The sequence below is a fragment of the Sciurus carolinensis genome, chromosome 14, assembly GCF_902686445.1.
Source record: "Sciurus carolinensis chromosome 14, mSciCar1.2, whole genome shotgun sequence".
In the NCBI taxonomy this organism is placed as follows: Eukaryota; Metazoa; Chordata; class Mammalia; order Rodentia; family Sciuridae; genus Sciurus; species Sciurus carolinensis.
In genome coordinates, this window is record NC_062226.1 from 33,750,225 (window position 1) to 33,766,501 (window position 16,277).

At 49.9% G+C, this 16,277-nt stretch overlaps 1 protein-coding gene and 1 pseudogene across 6 annotated transcripts in view; both read left to right on the forward strand.

Moving 5' to 3' along the window:
• Positions 1 to 16,277, forward strand: part of Tbc1d2 (TBC1 domain family member 2) — a 46,717-nt gene that overhangs the window by 14,020 nt on the left and 16,420 nt on the right. For 3 of the 6 annotated variants that reach the window (XM_047525502.1, XM_047525504.1, XM_047525505.1), the window contains 3 exons: positions 1,798 to 1,931; positions 5,177 to 5,370; positions 14,299 to 14,673. In XM_047525502.1, the coding sequence (XP_047381458.1) occupies positions 1,798 to 1,931; positions 5,177 to 5,370; positions 14,299 to 14,673 (703 nt within the window). Of the gene's footprint in view, positions 1 to 1,797; positions 1,932 to 5,176; positions 5,371 to 12,806; positions 12,969 to 14,298; positions 14,674 to 16,277 lie in introns of those variants that run through there. The other 3 variants (XM_047525503.1, XM_047525506.1, XM_047525507.1) reach the window with 3 other exon arrangements.
• On the forward strand, positions 9,987 to 10,729 carry LOC124964837 (Fanconi anemia core complex-associated protein 24-like; annotated as a pseudogene).

A 16,277-nucleotide genomic window follows, 5' to 3' on the forward strand; every position in this document is an offset into this window, starting at 1 on the left:
CAGGTAGAATCAAAAGTTTGAGGCCAACCTGGGCAACTTAGATAGAATTATCTCAGAATTAAAAATCAAAGGATCTGGGGGCTGTAACTGAGTGTTAGAGCATTTACCTGGTATGTGTGAGGTCCTGTGCTCTCTGGGTTCTATCCCCAGTAACCACCCCCCCAAAACAAAACCTCAGGACCAGGGGGCTTCACTGGCAAATTCCACTGAACATCTAAAAAGGAGGGGGAAGTACTGTTCTCCTGTTGTGGTGTAGCGAGGGAGTTAATATTTGCAAAACAGCAATCTAATGTATACATTCATCTTCCTTTTTATTCCCACTGAAGTTTCAGGTCCTTGTGGGATTCCCCTTCCTTTTCCAGGACTTGAACTAAGTATTTTAAAACTTGGTTTTGTATTTATTCAGTATCTAGATATTTGTGGAATGAGAGCTTTTCAAAGTGATTCGCCTACCATATTGCTAGAAGTGTGTGTCACACACAGGGATGATAGAACAAAGTCAGGTCCCTCACCTGGCTCTGTAGACTCACGTCCTCTTCTTTGACCACTCTACTGCTGCCCACCTCGATCTCCTAGTGTGGTGTTTTTCAAACTGTTGACCAAGACCTCAGCAAGAAATGAATATTTTTAATACTGAGAATTGAACCCAAGGGGTGCTTTGCTACTCAGCTACATCCCCAGCCCTTTTTATTTTTTATTTTGAGACAGAGTCTCACTAAGTTGCTTAGTCTTGCTGAGCTGCTGAGGCTGGCCTTGGACTTGTGATCCTTCTGTCTTAGCCGCCTGAATCACTGGGATTACAGGTGTGCACCATGGTGCACCCATGCCTAACAGAAATGCATTTTTTTGTTATAGCTTGGTACACATATATGTAATTCACAAAATATAACTTACTAAGTGGAGTGCACTGCTGACATTTTTAAATTTCATTTTAAAAATTCTGGTCATGGCACTGAACTAATTTTATAATCCACCAACAGGGCACAACCTATAGTTTGAAAAACCTGATCTGGTCAACTCCCTTAATCACCTTTTTTCCTTTGCTGTCAGTTTTGGAATATATCTGCTTTTATCTTTTTTGCAAGGGAAAATAAACTCAGAACTGCCTTTTCTAGTGGCTGATTGTGAATTTCTGTGGATTATGCTCTCAGGCAGCCTTCAGTACTGCCTAGCTCCTTCCTAGAAGCCACTGAGCCTGAACTGTGGGCATACCCACCCCAGTGCCAGGTATTTAGTGCCAAGTTCTTAAGGTAATTGATACCATGGGGCATCAACCTAGACCAGTATGTGGCCAAAGCAAGAAACACAGTAAATTCCTTGGGGGCTGAGTCAGTAAAGGTGCAGAGAGGACAGATACAAGAGGAGAAGAGCAAAGGCGGAAGAATGCTGGGAGGTGCTTGCAATGGATCTTAGCAGAACTGGGAGCCATTGATGGTTTTTGAGCCAGGTAGTTCTGAGATCAGATGGAGGTTTCTGGAAAGTTAGTTTAGCAAGTCATTCAATATTCGTTCAACACTTATGTATGAAGCATTCTAGATCCACCTGTGAACGGAACAGGCAAGCATGGAGTGCGCAGTCCAGCTGCAGGGTTGGGGGAGAGGGGGCGGGGCTTATCTAAGTAATGCAGTGTGTGAAAGTGTGAGTGAGAAGGGGAGGGGGCTGGGAGTGGCATGTGTGGGCACACATCATGCGGGGTGCCTGGGGTCTGCGGATCAGTCAGGTGACTGGGGCTGAGGCCTGAGCTCCAGCAGGCACAGGAAGGGCTGTCAGCCTCACGCTCCTCACTTCTCCTTTCAGAAACACCATGCACAACATCCGCGGCAACAAGCAGGTGCTAGGAACAGGCCACGGACCTCCAGTGGAAGACTTTCCACAGAGTGCGGAGCCTCAGAGTGAGGAGCAGGCCTCAGCCCTGGATCCTAGCGCCCCAGGTGAGACTCTGGGTTGAAGCTGCTTTCAGAGACCAGGCCCTCTGGGGCCGGAATGAGATGAGTGTCCTCTCTCTTCCTTGCTAGGCATGTGTCTGACTTAGCCATAACAAAATTCCATAGACTGTGTGACTTTCTGGCACTTATTTCTCACAGTTGTATGGAGGCTGGAAGTCCAAGGTCAAGATGTGATGTCCGGTGAGGGCCCTCTTCCAGGCTGAAAGAGAAAACTCTGATCCCTTCCTCTTCTTCTAAGGGCACTAATCCTATCATGGGGTTCCACTAATCACTCGCAAAGGCCCTGCCTCCTAACACTGTCACATTGGGTATTAGGGCTTCAACATAGGAATCTGGGGGATACTAACATTCAGTACACCAGTGTGTGTCAAAGATAAAATTCTCTAGGTTTCCAGGGATTGAGGAACAGTGATCTATCTTTCTCTCTCTCTCCCGCTTCCTTCCTTCCTTTTTCTTTCTTCTTTTTCTTCTTTTTTCTTTTTTTTTGGTGATAAAGTATACATAGCAAGATTTTATCAGGTGCTGTGACACACACCTATACTCTCTGCTTCTCCAAAGGCCTTGGCAAGAGGATCACGAGTTCAAAGCCAGCCTCAGCAATTTAGCAAGACCCTAAGCAGCTCAGTGAGACCCTGTCTCTAAATAAAATACAAAAAGGGCTGCTATATAAATCAGTGATTTTTCAAACTAGAGGTGGTCCCTGACCTACAATGGTTCAACTTAGAATTCTCATCTTCACAGTAGGCCCAAAGCAATGTGAATTCAGTAGAAACTGGATCTTGAATTTTCTTTTTCCTTTGGAAGAACTGGGGATTGAACCCAGGGCCTTGTGCATGTTAGACAAGAGCTCTACCACCAAGCTACACCTCCAGCTCACAAATTTTGAATTTTGCTATCTTCCCTGGCTAGCAATATGCAGTCTGATACTGTCACTCAACACAGGGCAGTAGCAGTGAGCCCCAGCTCCTGGCCAGCCATATGATCATGAGGAAGCACAGTGCACTGTGTCACTAAGCTGGCATGTGCAGCTGGGATGTTCCCTAGGGCAGGTGAACTAAATGCATTTTCTGTATATGCTGTTTTCAGCTTAGGATGAGCTTATCAGGACATAACCCTATGCATAAATTGAGGAGTGTCTGTACATCTTTACTGCCATTACACTTGACCCCTAAATAAAATCTAATATAAAATGCAAAGTTGAAACGGGTGGGAATCTGGGTTCCTCTGCTCCTGCCACCCTGCCCCACCCTCCCAGTCACTCTAGGGCACTCCCACCAAATCCTAAGGCACTGATCCAAAACCACTGTCTGAGGCCTTGTTAACTCTGACCGCTCCCCAGCTTGTCGTCAGGGTTGTTGGACGGTAGTGTAGTCAGAGGGCCACAGGGCTGCAGGGCACCTCCCTGCTCCTGGACAGGAAAGAGAAGGAGGCACTGCAATCCTCTGAGCTCTGCGCTCTGCTTTGTACCTGGCACGGCTGAGTTTCTCTTAGATCTGGAACAAGATCACTCTCTTGAACCCAGTGAGGGAGGCCAAGAGGTGTGCGGTTCCTGTTACCTACAAAGAGTAATTCCTCATCGGCCTGCCCCCAGCCTGTCTCCAGAAGGACACGAAGACATTTAGTCCTTCCTCCAACCTCTGCCTGTCCCCTATCCTGGAGTCCCACACCACATCCTTATTTTTTTTAACATCTTTAGCACCTTAGTCCAGAAAGGATTGGTGATAGTTTATTAAAATACATATCAGGAGAAATAAATGAGTCATTTAGGCTGGGAAATTTAGGTAAGATCCAAATAAGATGCTAGAGAGCACCTAAGGGTGGGGAACAGATGTGGTGCTGAACTTCCCAGTCAACAAAGAGGAAAATGCAGATGGCTAGAGCGTTCCAGTGTCCCTAAGACAAAAGACGTATTTTCTTAAAAGAATCAAAAAAACTTTACCTGGCCCAGAGGGCTGAGGGGAATTTCTCTGCTCAGACTTCATAACAAGTAGTGACGTTTGTGTCCTGTGTGAACATGCCTTTTCCTGCCCCTTGACCACATAATTGGGCCACTGAATGTCTTGGGTGCAGGCCAGTGGCAAAGTCCCAAAGCATGGGAGTGTGTAGAATGGAACAGCCAATGGGAGTGATTCTTTGGTGTTTGATTTGATTCTAGAATACAATTTAGAGCCAGGTGTGGTGTCGTATACCTTTAATCTTAGCAACTCAGGAGGCTGAGGCACAAGGACCTCAAGTTCGAGGTTGACCTTGTCAATTTAATAAAAATAAAAAATAAAAAATGGCTAGGGGTGTAGCTCAGTGGTAGAGCACTTGATAGCATGCATGAGACCAGGGTTCAATCCTCCATACCTCTACCACCAAAAAAAAAAATGAATACAGGTTAGTGACTTAAAAACAGTCGTTGGCAAATGTTTTCTGTAAGGAGATCAACACTAAGTAGTTGAGGCTTGGTGGGCCATAGTGTCTCCATTGCAAGTGCTCAGCTTCCCTTTGTGAAGTGAAAGCAATGAAGGACAAATGTGACCAAAGGGCTTGGTCGTTTTCTATTACAACTTTATTTACCAAAGTAGGCCGTGGGCTGGATTGGCCGGTGGACTATAGATTGCTGGTGCCGGCTCTAGGAGAAATAAGAGGACGATGCAGGGCTGGGGCTGGGGCTCAGTGGTAGAGGCTTGCCTAGCACAAGTGAGGCACTGGGCTCCATCCTCAGCACCACATCAAAATAAATAAATAAAATAAAGGTATTGTATCCATCTACAACTAAAAAAATTTTTTTTAAAAAGGACTATGCCGCTTTGAGGCAATCAGCTGTGGGAACTGGTCTCCTAACTTAGCTTGCAATAAGAATCAAATGAATTTGAGCTACTGTCTGGGGCAAGAATGTAGAGTAGATGTTCATCCCCAGCTCCTTGCAACAAGTAGATCTGCTTTGAAAGTCACCCAGAGGGTAGAGGTGGGATCCTGCAAGGAGAAGCAAAACATTTTGCAAGGCCTGTGCCTGAGGACCTTGTCACCAGCAGATCCAGCAGGGTGGGATGACAGACCCATGAGGGTCGGGGTCAGAGGATAGGACCCAAGATGGGCAGAATGCCTCGGCCAACAGAGTGTAAATAATGTGTATATAGTCCAGTGCCCCAAGGTGCTGCTGACACCGACTCTTTTAAAACCAGTCCGCTCCTTCGAGAACAGTCTGCATGGAGCCTCACCTCAGCATTTCTCCTCTTGGACAGGGAAAGAGCCAGCGGATTCTCCAAAGCCTGCACCCAAGTCCTCCCTGACCACCTGTCTCACACAGAAAACCAAGCGCCAGAGCAACACCTTCCCTTTCTTTTCTGAAGGGCTACGGAACCGAACTGCCCAGGAGAAGGTGGTAGCCTTGGAGCAGCAGGTGATGGTGCTTACCAAGGAGTTGAAGTCCCAGAAGGTGAGCACAGCTGCCCTGCGGGCCCCCTGGGCTGGGCGCCTTGTGGAGATGGATAGCCTAAGGTGGTGCGCCAACCTGGTCAGTCTGTGGTCTTCAGAGGACCAGCTGCAGGAGGTTGAAAATGCTACCAGGGACATGCTGACACTCAAGCTAGGTGACAACAGGCCAGCAAGAGCAGGGGTCTCTGGACACCTACTTTACTAATGGTCTCTCAGACCACTCCTGGAGAGACAGGGGCATTCTGACCCAACCCCTGAGGAAGGGTGGTGTTTGGAGGGGGTGTTCTGGGTGCAGGGTCTTGGGAGGGGTCACTGACAGAACTGGGGGACCTTGGACCTGATCTGGCAGTGACCTCTGGATGCAGATATCTGAAGGACCATCAGAGGACAGAGAAAACTGGCAGGCTATGGCCCAGGGCTGAGCCAGGACCAACTATACAGTGACAAGGAGGAAGACTGAGACTTAACCTCGTGGAGGTATGAAGTCATGGAGAAGTTCATCACAGGAGTTACAGAAAGGAAGAGCTACAGGCCATTGTAGAAAAGAGATGGCTCACGTGCAGACACGCTCAAATTAGTCAGCAGTTCACCCCACAGTAAATTAAGTATGGGGGCTACTTCATGAAGGAGTGGGGGTCACATGGCAGGGGTACAGGGGGTCTGCAGCACTGGGCAGGAGCCTCTCATTAGCATGGTAAAAGCAATTCAGGGAGCACTGTTGTGACCCTAAATCCTAAGTGGGAGACCTGGGGGCCTCAGGAACTGCTTCACTGAGAACCCAGACTGATATCAATAATGTGTATATAGTCTGGTGCCCCAAGGTGCTGCTGACACGACTCTTTTAAAAACAGTCCACTGTTTTTGTTTGTGTTTGAACTTTGATTACCTCAAGTCTCTTGCTGCTTCACTTACTGAGTGTAGCTGCAGAGCACTCAGACTGGCGAGTTGGGAGAACGTATTTACTAACTGCTGAAATTTCTCTCCTGTATACATTTCTTCTTTTCCTCTCTGCTCTGATTTTTGAGAAAACGGTCCAGAAAAATGCTGTCTCTGCTCTCTTAGTTTTGACCCTTCTCAGCTTTTACTGCCTCAGAGCAGTGACCACTGTGAGCAGATCTCAGGGAAACTGACAGAGGCTTCATTCCTGGTAGGTCAGAGGTTACATTCAGTGAAGTAGCTGGCAGTGGGAGAGGGTCATTCCTGCATTCCCCATTCATCTGTTTATTCACCAGGTCTCTTCTGATGGCCTGTTATTGTGTGTGTAGTGTTCTGGGAAAGAACAGTGACCCAAGGACAGAGGCCCCACCTTTACAGGACCTGCATTTCCTAGCAGGGACAGGTGTTTAAACAAGTCAACACTCAAACACATAATTAGAGTTTGTGAAATCCCCTCTGACACCACTGTGGGCCGTGGCAGTGAAGTGGGAACTCGGGTCTTCCTTTAGCCTTGTCTGTCTTCTCCTCCCGCCATCTTGGTGTTTCTGTTGTGAGGCTGCTGGGTGCTTCTGAGAGCTGAGAGTACATCGAGCTGCCTGGTCCCAGAGCTAGTGTATGAAAGTCCCAAACCAGGACCTGGGAAGGAAGAGACTCGGGCTGCAAATGTTGCCTCTGCCTTCGCCACATCTCCCCTTACTCCTGGAGCACAGGGTGGGGGTGGCAGGTGCGCCGTGCTTGCCTAGCCTTTCCTTCTAAGGCTTGATGGGTTGTTAGATGTGGCCAGAAGACCCTGGCAGACTGGAGGCACTCAGGTTTGCCCCTGACTGCTGTCCTCCGGAAGACTCACCTTCCTTCCATAAATGAAGACAAGACTCTTGGGGTCTTAAGGGTTGTCCAGGCCGAGGACAACTCCCATACGTCAGAGGGAAAAGGTCATGAGGAAGTTGTTCAGGTCTTTTAAAAAATATCTGGATTTTTTTAAACTAGGTAACTTCCCAGTAAACCTCAGCTCTGTTCTGGGACAGGCGGTGGGGAGGGGAATGAGCTTTGGCGTGCCTTTGACTGAGGAGTGCTCTGCTCTCCTGCCCCTCCCGCACACGCTTCAGTCCAACTGGGGTTCTGACCTCTGTGAGATGGCACAGGCCGATTCTCGCCATGAGGCTGCAGCAGCCTCTGTGCTCTCGTGTGAATGGAGTCGAAGCCACATTTACTGGAGAACTTCGTGTCTGGATCAGGAGCCAGTGCCTGGCACCCCGCGGCTGCCCAGCAGAAGCAGGCTGTGGTCATTTGGGCTGTTACTGCATCCTTCCTGGTCCTCAGTGTTGATTCCTCCAGCCTTACAAGGAGTGGGATGCCCCGCTAAGGGGCCCTGAGAAGGTGGTAAAGTGAGCCCATGGGGCCTCCAGGAAGCGTGCCCACGGACCAGAACATGACGTGGGGGTTCGGGTCTTCATTCATTCCTGCCCCAGCAACTGGGCTTTCACTCGTAGCCCAGATGGCAAAGCCAAAGAGGAGAGCGGGAGCCTGGCTCATGCCCAGGGGCAGAGGAGCCGGCTCAACCTGGGTGTCCAGTGGCTGCTCAGACACTGTAAGTGCTGGGGGAGCTCAGGCCAGCTCCTCGGTGGGCACGCAGCCCCCAGCTTTCCCAGCGAGGTGATGGCCTGTGTGTCTGTGTAGGAAAGAAAGCACCGTCTCGTACCACTAGCTTCACGAAGATGGGTAGCAGGGGTCTTGACCTAGTTCAGTCAGTCAGGAGGCCCTTGCCAATGGTCTTAGTGACCCTAAGAATTTGTAGTTCAAAGCTGAGGCTGTAGAGGGCAAATGAGGATCAAATTCCTACCCTCGGGGACGTCACTGTTCAGTGGGGAAGAAACCATCTGAGCATAGTTACTGCTGGCATCGAGCGTGGTGCCAGCACAGTGCTGAGGCCTTCTGTGTGATCTCTAGTTCTCGCCACAGATACCGTCCTTTCCGGAAGAGGAGACTGAGGGTCTGAGAGCTTCTGCATGCCTGGGGCCTCCTGGGGGCTGAGTGAGGATTTGGACTCTGCTCTGTCTGCCTCTAGACTCCTGACCTTTCACCAAGCCACTCTTGAAAGTCTCAGAGAAGCTGGGTGACTTGCCTCAGGTCACCACAGGAAGAGCCAGAACTAGGGCCCTGGTCTTCTACTCTGAGTCCAGGGTGCCCCTCCCGAGCTCACTGCGTCCTTCCCCCCATGACTCATGGCCTGGGATCAGATACAAAGGACTGCTCTTTGGAAAAAATAAGTGCACTCCCGCGCCCCCCCTGTGTCACATGGAACCACGGCAACTCTGATACCCAGGAAGCCATTATCTATCCTGGCACCTGCAGTGCTGGCCCCACAGGAGGTTTAGACTGCAGGAGTCGGTGCCAGATGGCTAACTGGCCAGGTGACTAAAACCCTGACAGAACCGCACCCAGCCATCTGCTCTGGCAGGTGACCAGCTGTTGTCCAGTAGTGTTGGCCATCTGTTTGCTGCCAGGAAGGTTGAACCCTCTGGGACTCTGTGGGGCCACCTTCGCTCACTGGGATTACTTGGTAAACGCATGTAATTTAGGAAACTTGGTGGGGCGACATGTGGTCCCTTCCCTGGAACTCCAGCCAGAGACCTCAGAGTACATGTCCCTGGCTGTGGGCCCATGGAGGGAGGCTTGGGAAGTGCCTTGGCTGTTTCTGCTTGGTGAGGACACATTTTCTTTCTTATTCTTGAGGCAACTCTGCATGGAGTAGGGGGTCTTTATCACCAGCCTAGTTACAGGAAAACTGAGGTTCAGCCTGAGGCCACCCTTGTTAGATAAACCCTCATAGATCTGGAATGGGGACTGTGTTGGTCAGATTGGGTTTTGGTTTTTTGGAGTTTTTTTATACTAGGATGATACACCTGAGACAGGCTACTTTATAAAGGAGAGATTTATTTATTTGTTTACATGGCTGCAGAAGTACAAGGTCAAGGTGCCACATCTAGTGATGGCCTTTCTGGCTGGCAGAGTCCCAACCAATGCAGGGCATCTCATGGCAAGGGACAGGGAGCACTCACATGCATTTGTGTCTCTTTTGGTCTCCCTCCCTCTTATAAAGTCCCCTGGTTTCAATCACAGGGGCTCCACCCCAATCCTTGAGCTAATCCTATGCACCTCCAAAAGGTCCCATGTGGAAACACGATAGTCGGATTAAGTGCTCACCCTCTTAATACCTCACAGTGGGGATTAAATTTCAACACATGTTCCCTGGGGACACTCAGATCATATGTAGACCATAGCAGGATCTGAGATCATGTAACTCCAAAGCTGGTGACCCTTGGCCTGGTCTCTCTTGGACCCACCCACTTTAATTTTAGTGATGAAAATATCAATGCTTTAATGAAATAAAGGATTATTGTTTAAAGATAATTCATTGGCTTTTAAAAATGTAAATAAGGTCCTGGACTGAACTGAGTAACCCCAGCGCTGCCCTAGCTGGGCCATCAGGGCCCAGGCAGGTGCTGAAAATGAGAGATGCAGCCATGAGGGCAGAAATCTCCAGGTTCTTAAGACTGAGAGACCACTGCAGACGAGATGCTGCTAAATAAGCCCCTGGCTTCATAGTGTAATGTGGGGTCCTGTGCGGGAGAGCTTGCCCAAGGGTCGCCTTACATTTCCCAATTTAGGTCCAGGCCACCAATGGAAAAGAATCTCCCCGAAGGCGCAGGCCCCATCCGTGCATGTGCCTTTTGGGCATGTGGTACCTAAGGAGAAGTGGCTCGGGTCTCAGCTGGCACAGGGAATGCAAGGGAAAATTAAACTCGTTTGTGAGATGGCCTGACACCAGATTTTTATCTGTCCGGCAGATCCTGCATTCTTTATGTCACTGAAACTGATTTTGTGGCAGGAAATGGCTACAGAAAAAGACTTGTTCAAGTTAGAAATTCGGGTAACCTTCAAGGGATTATAGTAGTTGAAAAAACACAGATCAACGAGCAGTACTTCCCAGCCATACAGAAGATTACTGTACTGGACCTTGGGGTGCTGTTACTTCCAGTGGCCAACCAGATGGACACATCCTGCTCCATTGTTCAGTTAGTACAAGAGCAATCCAAAGAACCCAGTAAGAACCCTTTCCTCAGGAAGAAACGGGCTCTGCTCTCTGAGCCATACCTCCTTCGAACTGTGCAGCAGATCCCAGGAGTTGGAAAAGTTAAAGCTTCTTTTCTGCTTCAGAAGTTTCCAAGTATCCAGCATCTGAGTAATGCTTCTGTTCAAGAACCTGAGCCGGTAGTAGGACAAGTGGTAGCACAGCAAATCCACACCTTCTTCACCCCGTCCAGGTGACAGCTACCCTCATCTGCTGTTTTCTTTTGACCATGAACTACAGGATCTGGTTTTCATATTTAAAAGACAAGAAAAAACCAGGCACAGTGGCACATACCTCTAATCCCAGTGGCTGGAAGGCTGAGGCAAGAGGATCAAGTTCAAAGCCAGCCTCAGCAGTATAGCAAGATGCTGCCTCAAAATTTAAAAAAGGACTGGGAGTGTGGCACAGTGGTTAAGTGTCCCTGGGTTCAAACCCCCTCACCTCCAAAAAAAAAAAAAAGAAACCTAAGAAAATAGAGTATTTTACAGCATTTAGTGAAAGCTGAGGTAGGCCTAATGGAGCCTGTGGTTATGCTGTTTGGACATTTAAAGTTACCCTCAAGTGGCAATGCCCTCATTCTGCTAAGATGCGGGGGAGGGGGAGCCCAAATCTTCTTAAGAAAGTCAGGGACTCTCAGTAAAAAGCCAGTCAGGGCAGATTTTTGTGAGTGACCCTGGCCTGTATCTGTCATGGAATAGACTTTCAGGTGGTGGATATATCCAACTAAAGGAAATTGACCCACAGTGAAGCAGTGTGTATCAGAAGCCCCTTCCTTCTTCTTAGACTCAGAGCTCCTGTTCTTTAGGTCTGGTCCGCATATACCTATGCCAGTGTAAATAAACAAGTGCACAACAGTTTTTAAAAATGTAAATAAAATGACAACTTGTAACCAGGACAGTGGCACACACCTTAATCCCAGTGACTCAGGAAGCTGAGGGAGGAGGATCGCAAGTTCTAGGCCATCCTGGGCAACTTAGCAAGACCCTATCTCAACCCTGGCCACACCCCCAGCCCTTTTTGTTTTTATTCTGACACGTTCTCACTAAGTTGCCCAGGGCCTCACTACATTGCTGAGGCTGGCTCTGAACTTGTGTTCCTCGGGCCTCAGCTACCCAAGGTGCTGGTATTACAGGCGTGTGCCCCGCACCCCACTCACGTTGTTGCACTACAGGTCTGAAGAACCTTTCCATCTTGCAGACTGAAACTCTGAACCCATGAAACCATAACCTGCCGCTTCCCATTCCCATTCCTGCAGCCACTGGCCCCCACCATTTCACTCTCCATCTGTGGGGTGGAGACTCTAGTTACCTCACGCCAGTGGACTCATACAACGTTGGTCATTTTGTGACTGGCTCGTTTCACTTGGCATATTGTCCTCAGAGTTTCATTCATAATACAGCACATGTCGAAATATCCTTCCTTTTCAAGACTGAATACTATTCCCTTGTATGCACCACATTTTGTTCACCCATTCACACCTCAGTAAGCACTTGAGTTGTTCCCATCTCTTAGGTATTTTGATTAATGCTGCCATGTTCATGGGTTATTTTATTTTCCAAAAACAAAAAACATGAAAGAAGTATTTCACCACGGAATCCATGAACTACAGAGCATGGAGAAGCAAAGGCTTCTAGATTAGGAGTTGGACTTCTCACCTTTTTCCTGTCTGGGGTTTCAGGCACCCGTGTGACAGCGAGGCCACTGGACGAGAAGGTCCCCAGAGCCTTACTGGCCTCCTGCATCCATGATCCATTGCCACTCCTCATCTGCCAGGTCCTCCTGAGGTCCCCTCCCTCTCCCTTGGTTCCTTCCTTCCAGGCCTGTCTTTCTGGTGTAGGGTCCGCGGGGTGGTGTAGGTGTCCCACCTGGCTCCTACATTGTGAGAGCCCGGTGGGGACAAAGGAGAAAAGATACCCACCGGATCTGATCCAGAGCAAGTCCCAACAGCGGTGACAGTTGACCCACCAGGCAGTCACCCAGGAAATCTCCAGATCTCCACTGAACCAGAGAACGTTCTCAGCTGCCAGCCGTCCTGGAGCCACAGGAATGTTGATCTCTCTGCAGAGTCCTGGGAGGCTGGCTGCATTCCGAACATTCCAGACGTGCTGGTTTGGTGTGCAGTCCATCCACACCCCACCTCCCTGCCTCACGCAAGGGCTCCCACGACTGTGAAGCTGCTCTTCCATTTCTCGAAGCCTCTACTCCAGCTCACTGTGAGCTGTCAGGAGCCAAGCTGGAAAGTTAGCTGGCTAAATGGGATTGCATTTGAAAAGTTCCTCCCCCAGGCTGCTGACCTCTGACTCTCCTCCTCCAGGCGTGGTTGAAAGCGCTCTGCCTTCTGCAGAGTGTCTGAGTTTCCCACTCCCTGCTCTGGGCGCCCCTACATTCCTGCTCTCCTCTCTCGTAACAGATCATCCCATTGGTAGTTCCTCTTCTCTCTCACTCCCACCAGCCTTTGCAGTTCTTGGAGGTGGAAACTAAGCCCCTCCACCTGGCAACAGGGCATGGCACTGAGCACCTGCTTGAGAAAGGTTGGACTCATGGATGGGTGGTGGGTGGGTGGGAGGAAAAGAACCAGAGAAGGTCACCAGTAACGAGGCCTCAGAAGACTCAGCTAAGCTGGGCTGGTCGATAGTTTCTCAAAGAGTCATGATATTTGGCAGTTTTCCTCCAAATTTGAATTACTCTTGGCAAATAATCCTATCCAGCTGATCCATTTGTTTAAAGACTTTGGCACAGGTACAGTTGATGTGTCATTAGGAAAAGAGGATTTTCCAAATGAGGTTGTCACAGAGCTTGGCAGTGTGGCCTAAAAGGCCCTGCTCACTCCGTGGGCCTGGCTGTGGGCTGCCTGGCTTCTGGTATCCTGACCCTGGCCCTGGATGAATTCACAAGATAGGCCCGAGTCCTAGGGAGCTCAGGGCTTGAAGGCAGGGGAGGCCAGCAGACCCTGAGTTTCCATGAGAACAGAGAGTAAATTGAGGCCTGTTGTTTCTGAACTTTCTAGCACTTCCTTATACCAGCCTTGCGGGTGTCCTTTGGTGGGCTGAGGGTGCCAGTTACAAAAAAATTGAATGAGGCCCTCTGTGCGTGACTTTGTGTAGGGATTGCCAATGTATTTCCTCTGTAATGCTGTCTTGGTGACTGTTTGAATGCTGTATTAGAAGGATTCTGAGGCTTCAACGTGGCATTGCAGGAAGGAGTACCTAATTAACAATATCTGCCATAAGATGAGAGGGAAGAGTAATATTTTAAGAGTAATATTCTTGTGCCACCCCTGGTTTTATTACTGACTAAGCTTTAGGCTTTGGAGTCCTCATGATTCAAGATTGAATTTCACCCTACTCTCCTGGACCTCAGTTTTTATTCCTGAAATGAGTGTGTATAAGTCAGGGTGTGGGTTCAGCTGCTATAACAAAGAAAGCCATTAAGTATTGTGGCCCAAAACAAATTGAGAGTTCTTTCTCTCTTGCGTTGAAGAATGGAGAGATAGGTGACTGTTCTCATTCTTGCCATTTCCCAGCCAGAGGGAAAGAGAAGGGGCACTCACCCAGAGGAGCATGTATCTAGTGATTTCAAAGGTGACTCAGAAGTTGCCCACCTACCTCACTGCTCATTCCCCTTTTAGGCAGAATAATCACTTGCCACCTCCACCTGTGACCTCCTAGGAATATGGTGTGGAACTGGGGAGCTCTGTGCCCAGCTAGCAGTGTTGGACAGAGAAGAGGAGATGGGACAAGATGTCCAGGGAACTCTTCTGGGCACCTCTCGGGGTTGTTAGGATTGGTGACAGCACATGCCCACCTCTGGCACCTGATAAGCCTCCCCCAAGCTCACTGACGCCTCCCTCTCCCTGCCCAGGAGCTGGTGAAGATCCTGCACAAGGCGCTGGAGGCCGCCCAGCAGGAGAAGAGGGCATCCAGCGCGTACCTGGCAGCAGCCGAGGACAAGGACCGGCTGGAGCTGGTGCGGCACAAAGTGCGGCAGATCGCAGAGCTGGGCAGGCGGGTGGAGGCCCTGGAGCAGGAGCGCGAGAGCCTGCTGCACACGGCCAGCCTGCGGGAGCAGCGGGTGCAGGAGCTGCAGCAGCACGTGCAGCTGCTTATGGACAAGAACCAGGCCAAGCAGCAGGTCATCTGCAAGCTCTCGGAGAAGGTCACCCAGGACTTGGCACAGCCCCCCAACGCTGCTGACCGGGACTTCCTGAGCCAGCAGGAGAGGATGGAGCACCTGAAGGTAGGGCCTCCCTCCACTCCCTGGGCCCCAGGTTTTCAAGGTGGAGGAGGGCTCACCCTTCACCCTGGAGCGGCCATACCGGAAGTAGATGTTGGTGGAACTATTGCTCTTCATGCCTCACTTTCCTCACCAACACAGTTTGGCCCTGTCATGGTGTCCTGGGCTGCAGAAAAGCAAAAGTGTCTCTGTTACCAAATTAGAGGTGAAAAAGCCCAAGACCAGCCTCACCTGGATGGCCTTCTTTGGTGTCATTCTGATGCCCCATGAGCCCCAAGATGCCAGGGCCACCGTCTCCAGCACTCCTACACATGGTGCACATGGTGACCCACGCTGACCATGGCTTGCTCACGATATTGGCAGCAATCGCTGCTCCGCGATAGGGAATTGATGGCATTGTGTGCCTGGCTGTCTGCTCTACCTGCTCTCATTTTGTCCTTGCACCAGCCCTGTGAGGCAGGCACTCGTGCGCTCCCCACTTTACAGACAGGAAGGCAGAGGCCAAAAGTAAAGCAGCTTACCAGACTCCTGTTCTGAGATGGGGGAGCTCACGTCTGCTGACCGGTCTGCCTGCTCTGCCTCTCAGCTTCTCTGCCTCTTCTAGCTGATGCCACCTTCCCTGCCTTCCCCTGCTGTCGCTGTCCCTTTCCCCAGCTGTCCCAGCCTGCAGGGACCAGCCCTGCACTGGGGACAGGAACTTCATTTGAATTGTGATGCCTGCCGTGGGCTGTAGTCTCCTGTCTAGAGGGTGTGACAGGTGCCACCTGACCACCAGGAGCCTGAGACTCGGAACAGATGCTTCTAGCACCCACTGTTCCTAAAGGCAGCCATATGTAACCAGGGCCAGTCTTGCTGCCACTCAGAGCCACATGTACTTCCATCTCTGTAACCTTGGGAAGTCCCATGCTCCTGAATCAAGGAACTGCTGAATGGCAGGAGGTGGAGAAAGAAAGAAAAAGAAATCAGGAAGCTTCTAAGAGAAGCAGTGGGCAGTGTTGAACTGGCTCACTGCCCAGCTTTGAAATGACATGGCCTTGCATCTGAGTCCTGGCTCTGCCTCTTGCTTCCTGCATGGCCTGAGCAAGTTCTCTCACCTCCACAGGAAGTGAACTTGCAACCCAGGTTCCCTTCCCTGTTAGCAAAAACTGAAGAACCACATAACCAGCTAGTCCTGGAATCCCTTATAGTCTGAAATCAGATTCTTTGGGATTAAAACAAAACCAGAGCTTTCGAATGCACATGCAGCTGGACTGTGCACACAGTGAGTGTCCTCCACGCCCCGCCCCAGCTCAGGGTCGTTGCTGTCCATGTGCCCATGGGAGTCCACTATTCAAGACCCATGAAGCAGCACAGGGCTCAGAAGCAGATCAGCTGCATCGGGTCATCTCAGACGCACCTATGAACCTGAGTGTGTCCCTAAGGGCACATCTTAAGGAATTTAGTTAATCAGCGAGCCAGAGGCAACTGCACTGTGAGTCACATTAAAGTGATTGTAACATCTGCAAATCTTTGAGTTTGGCCACAGGGAGTATTTGCATTTCCTGCTTAAATTGTGATCAAGGATACCCCAACTTTGGGGAACTGTCCCCTTTGTTTTGACACTGTCA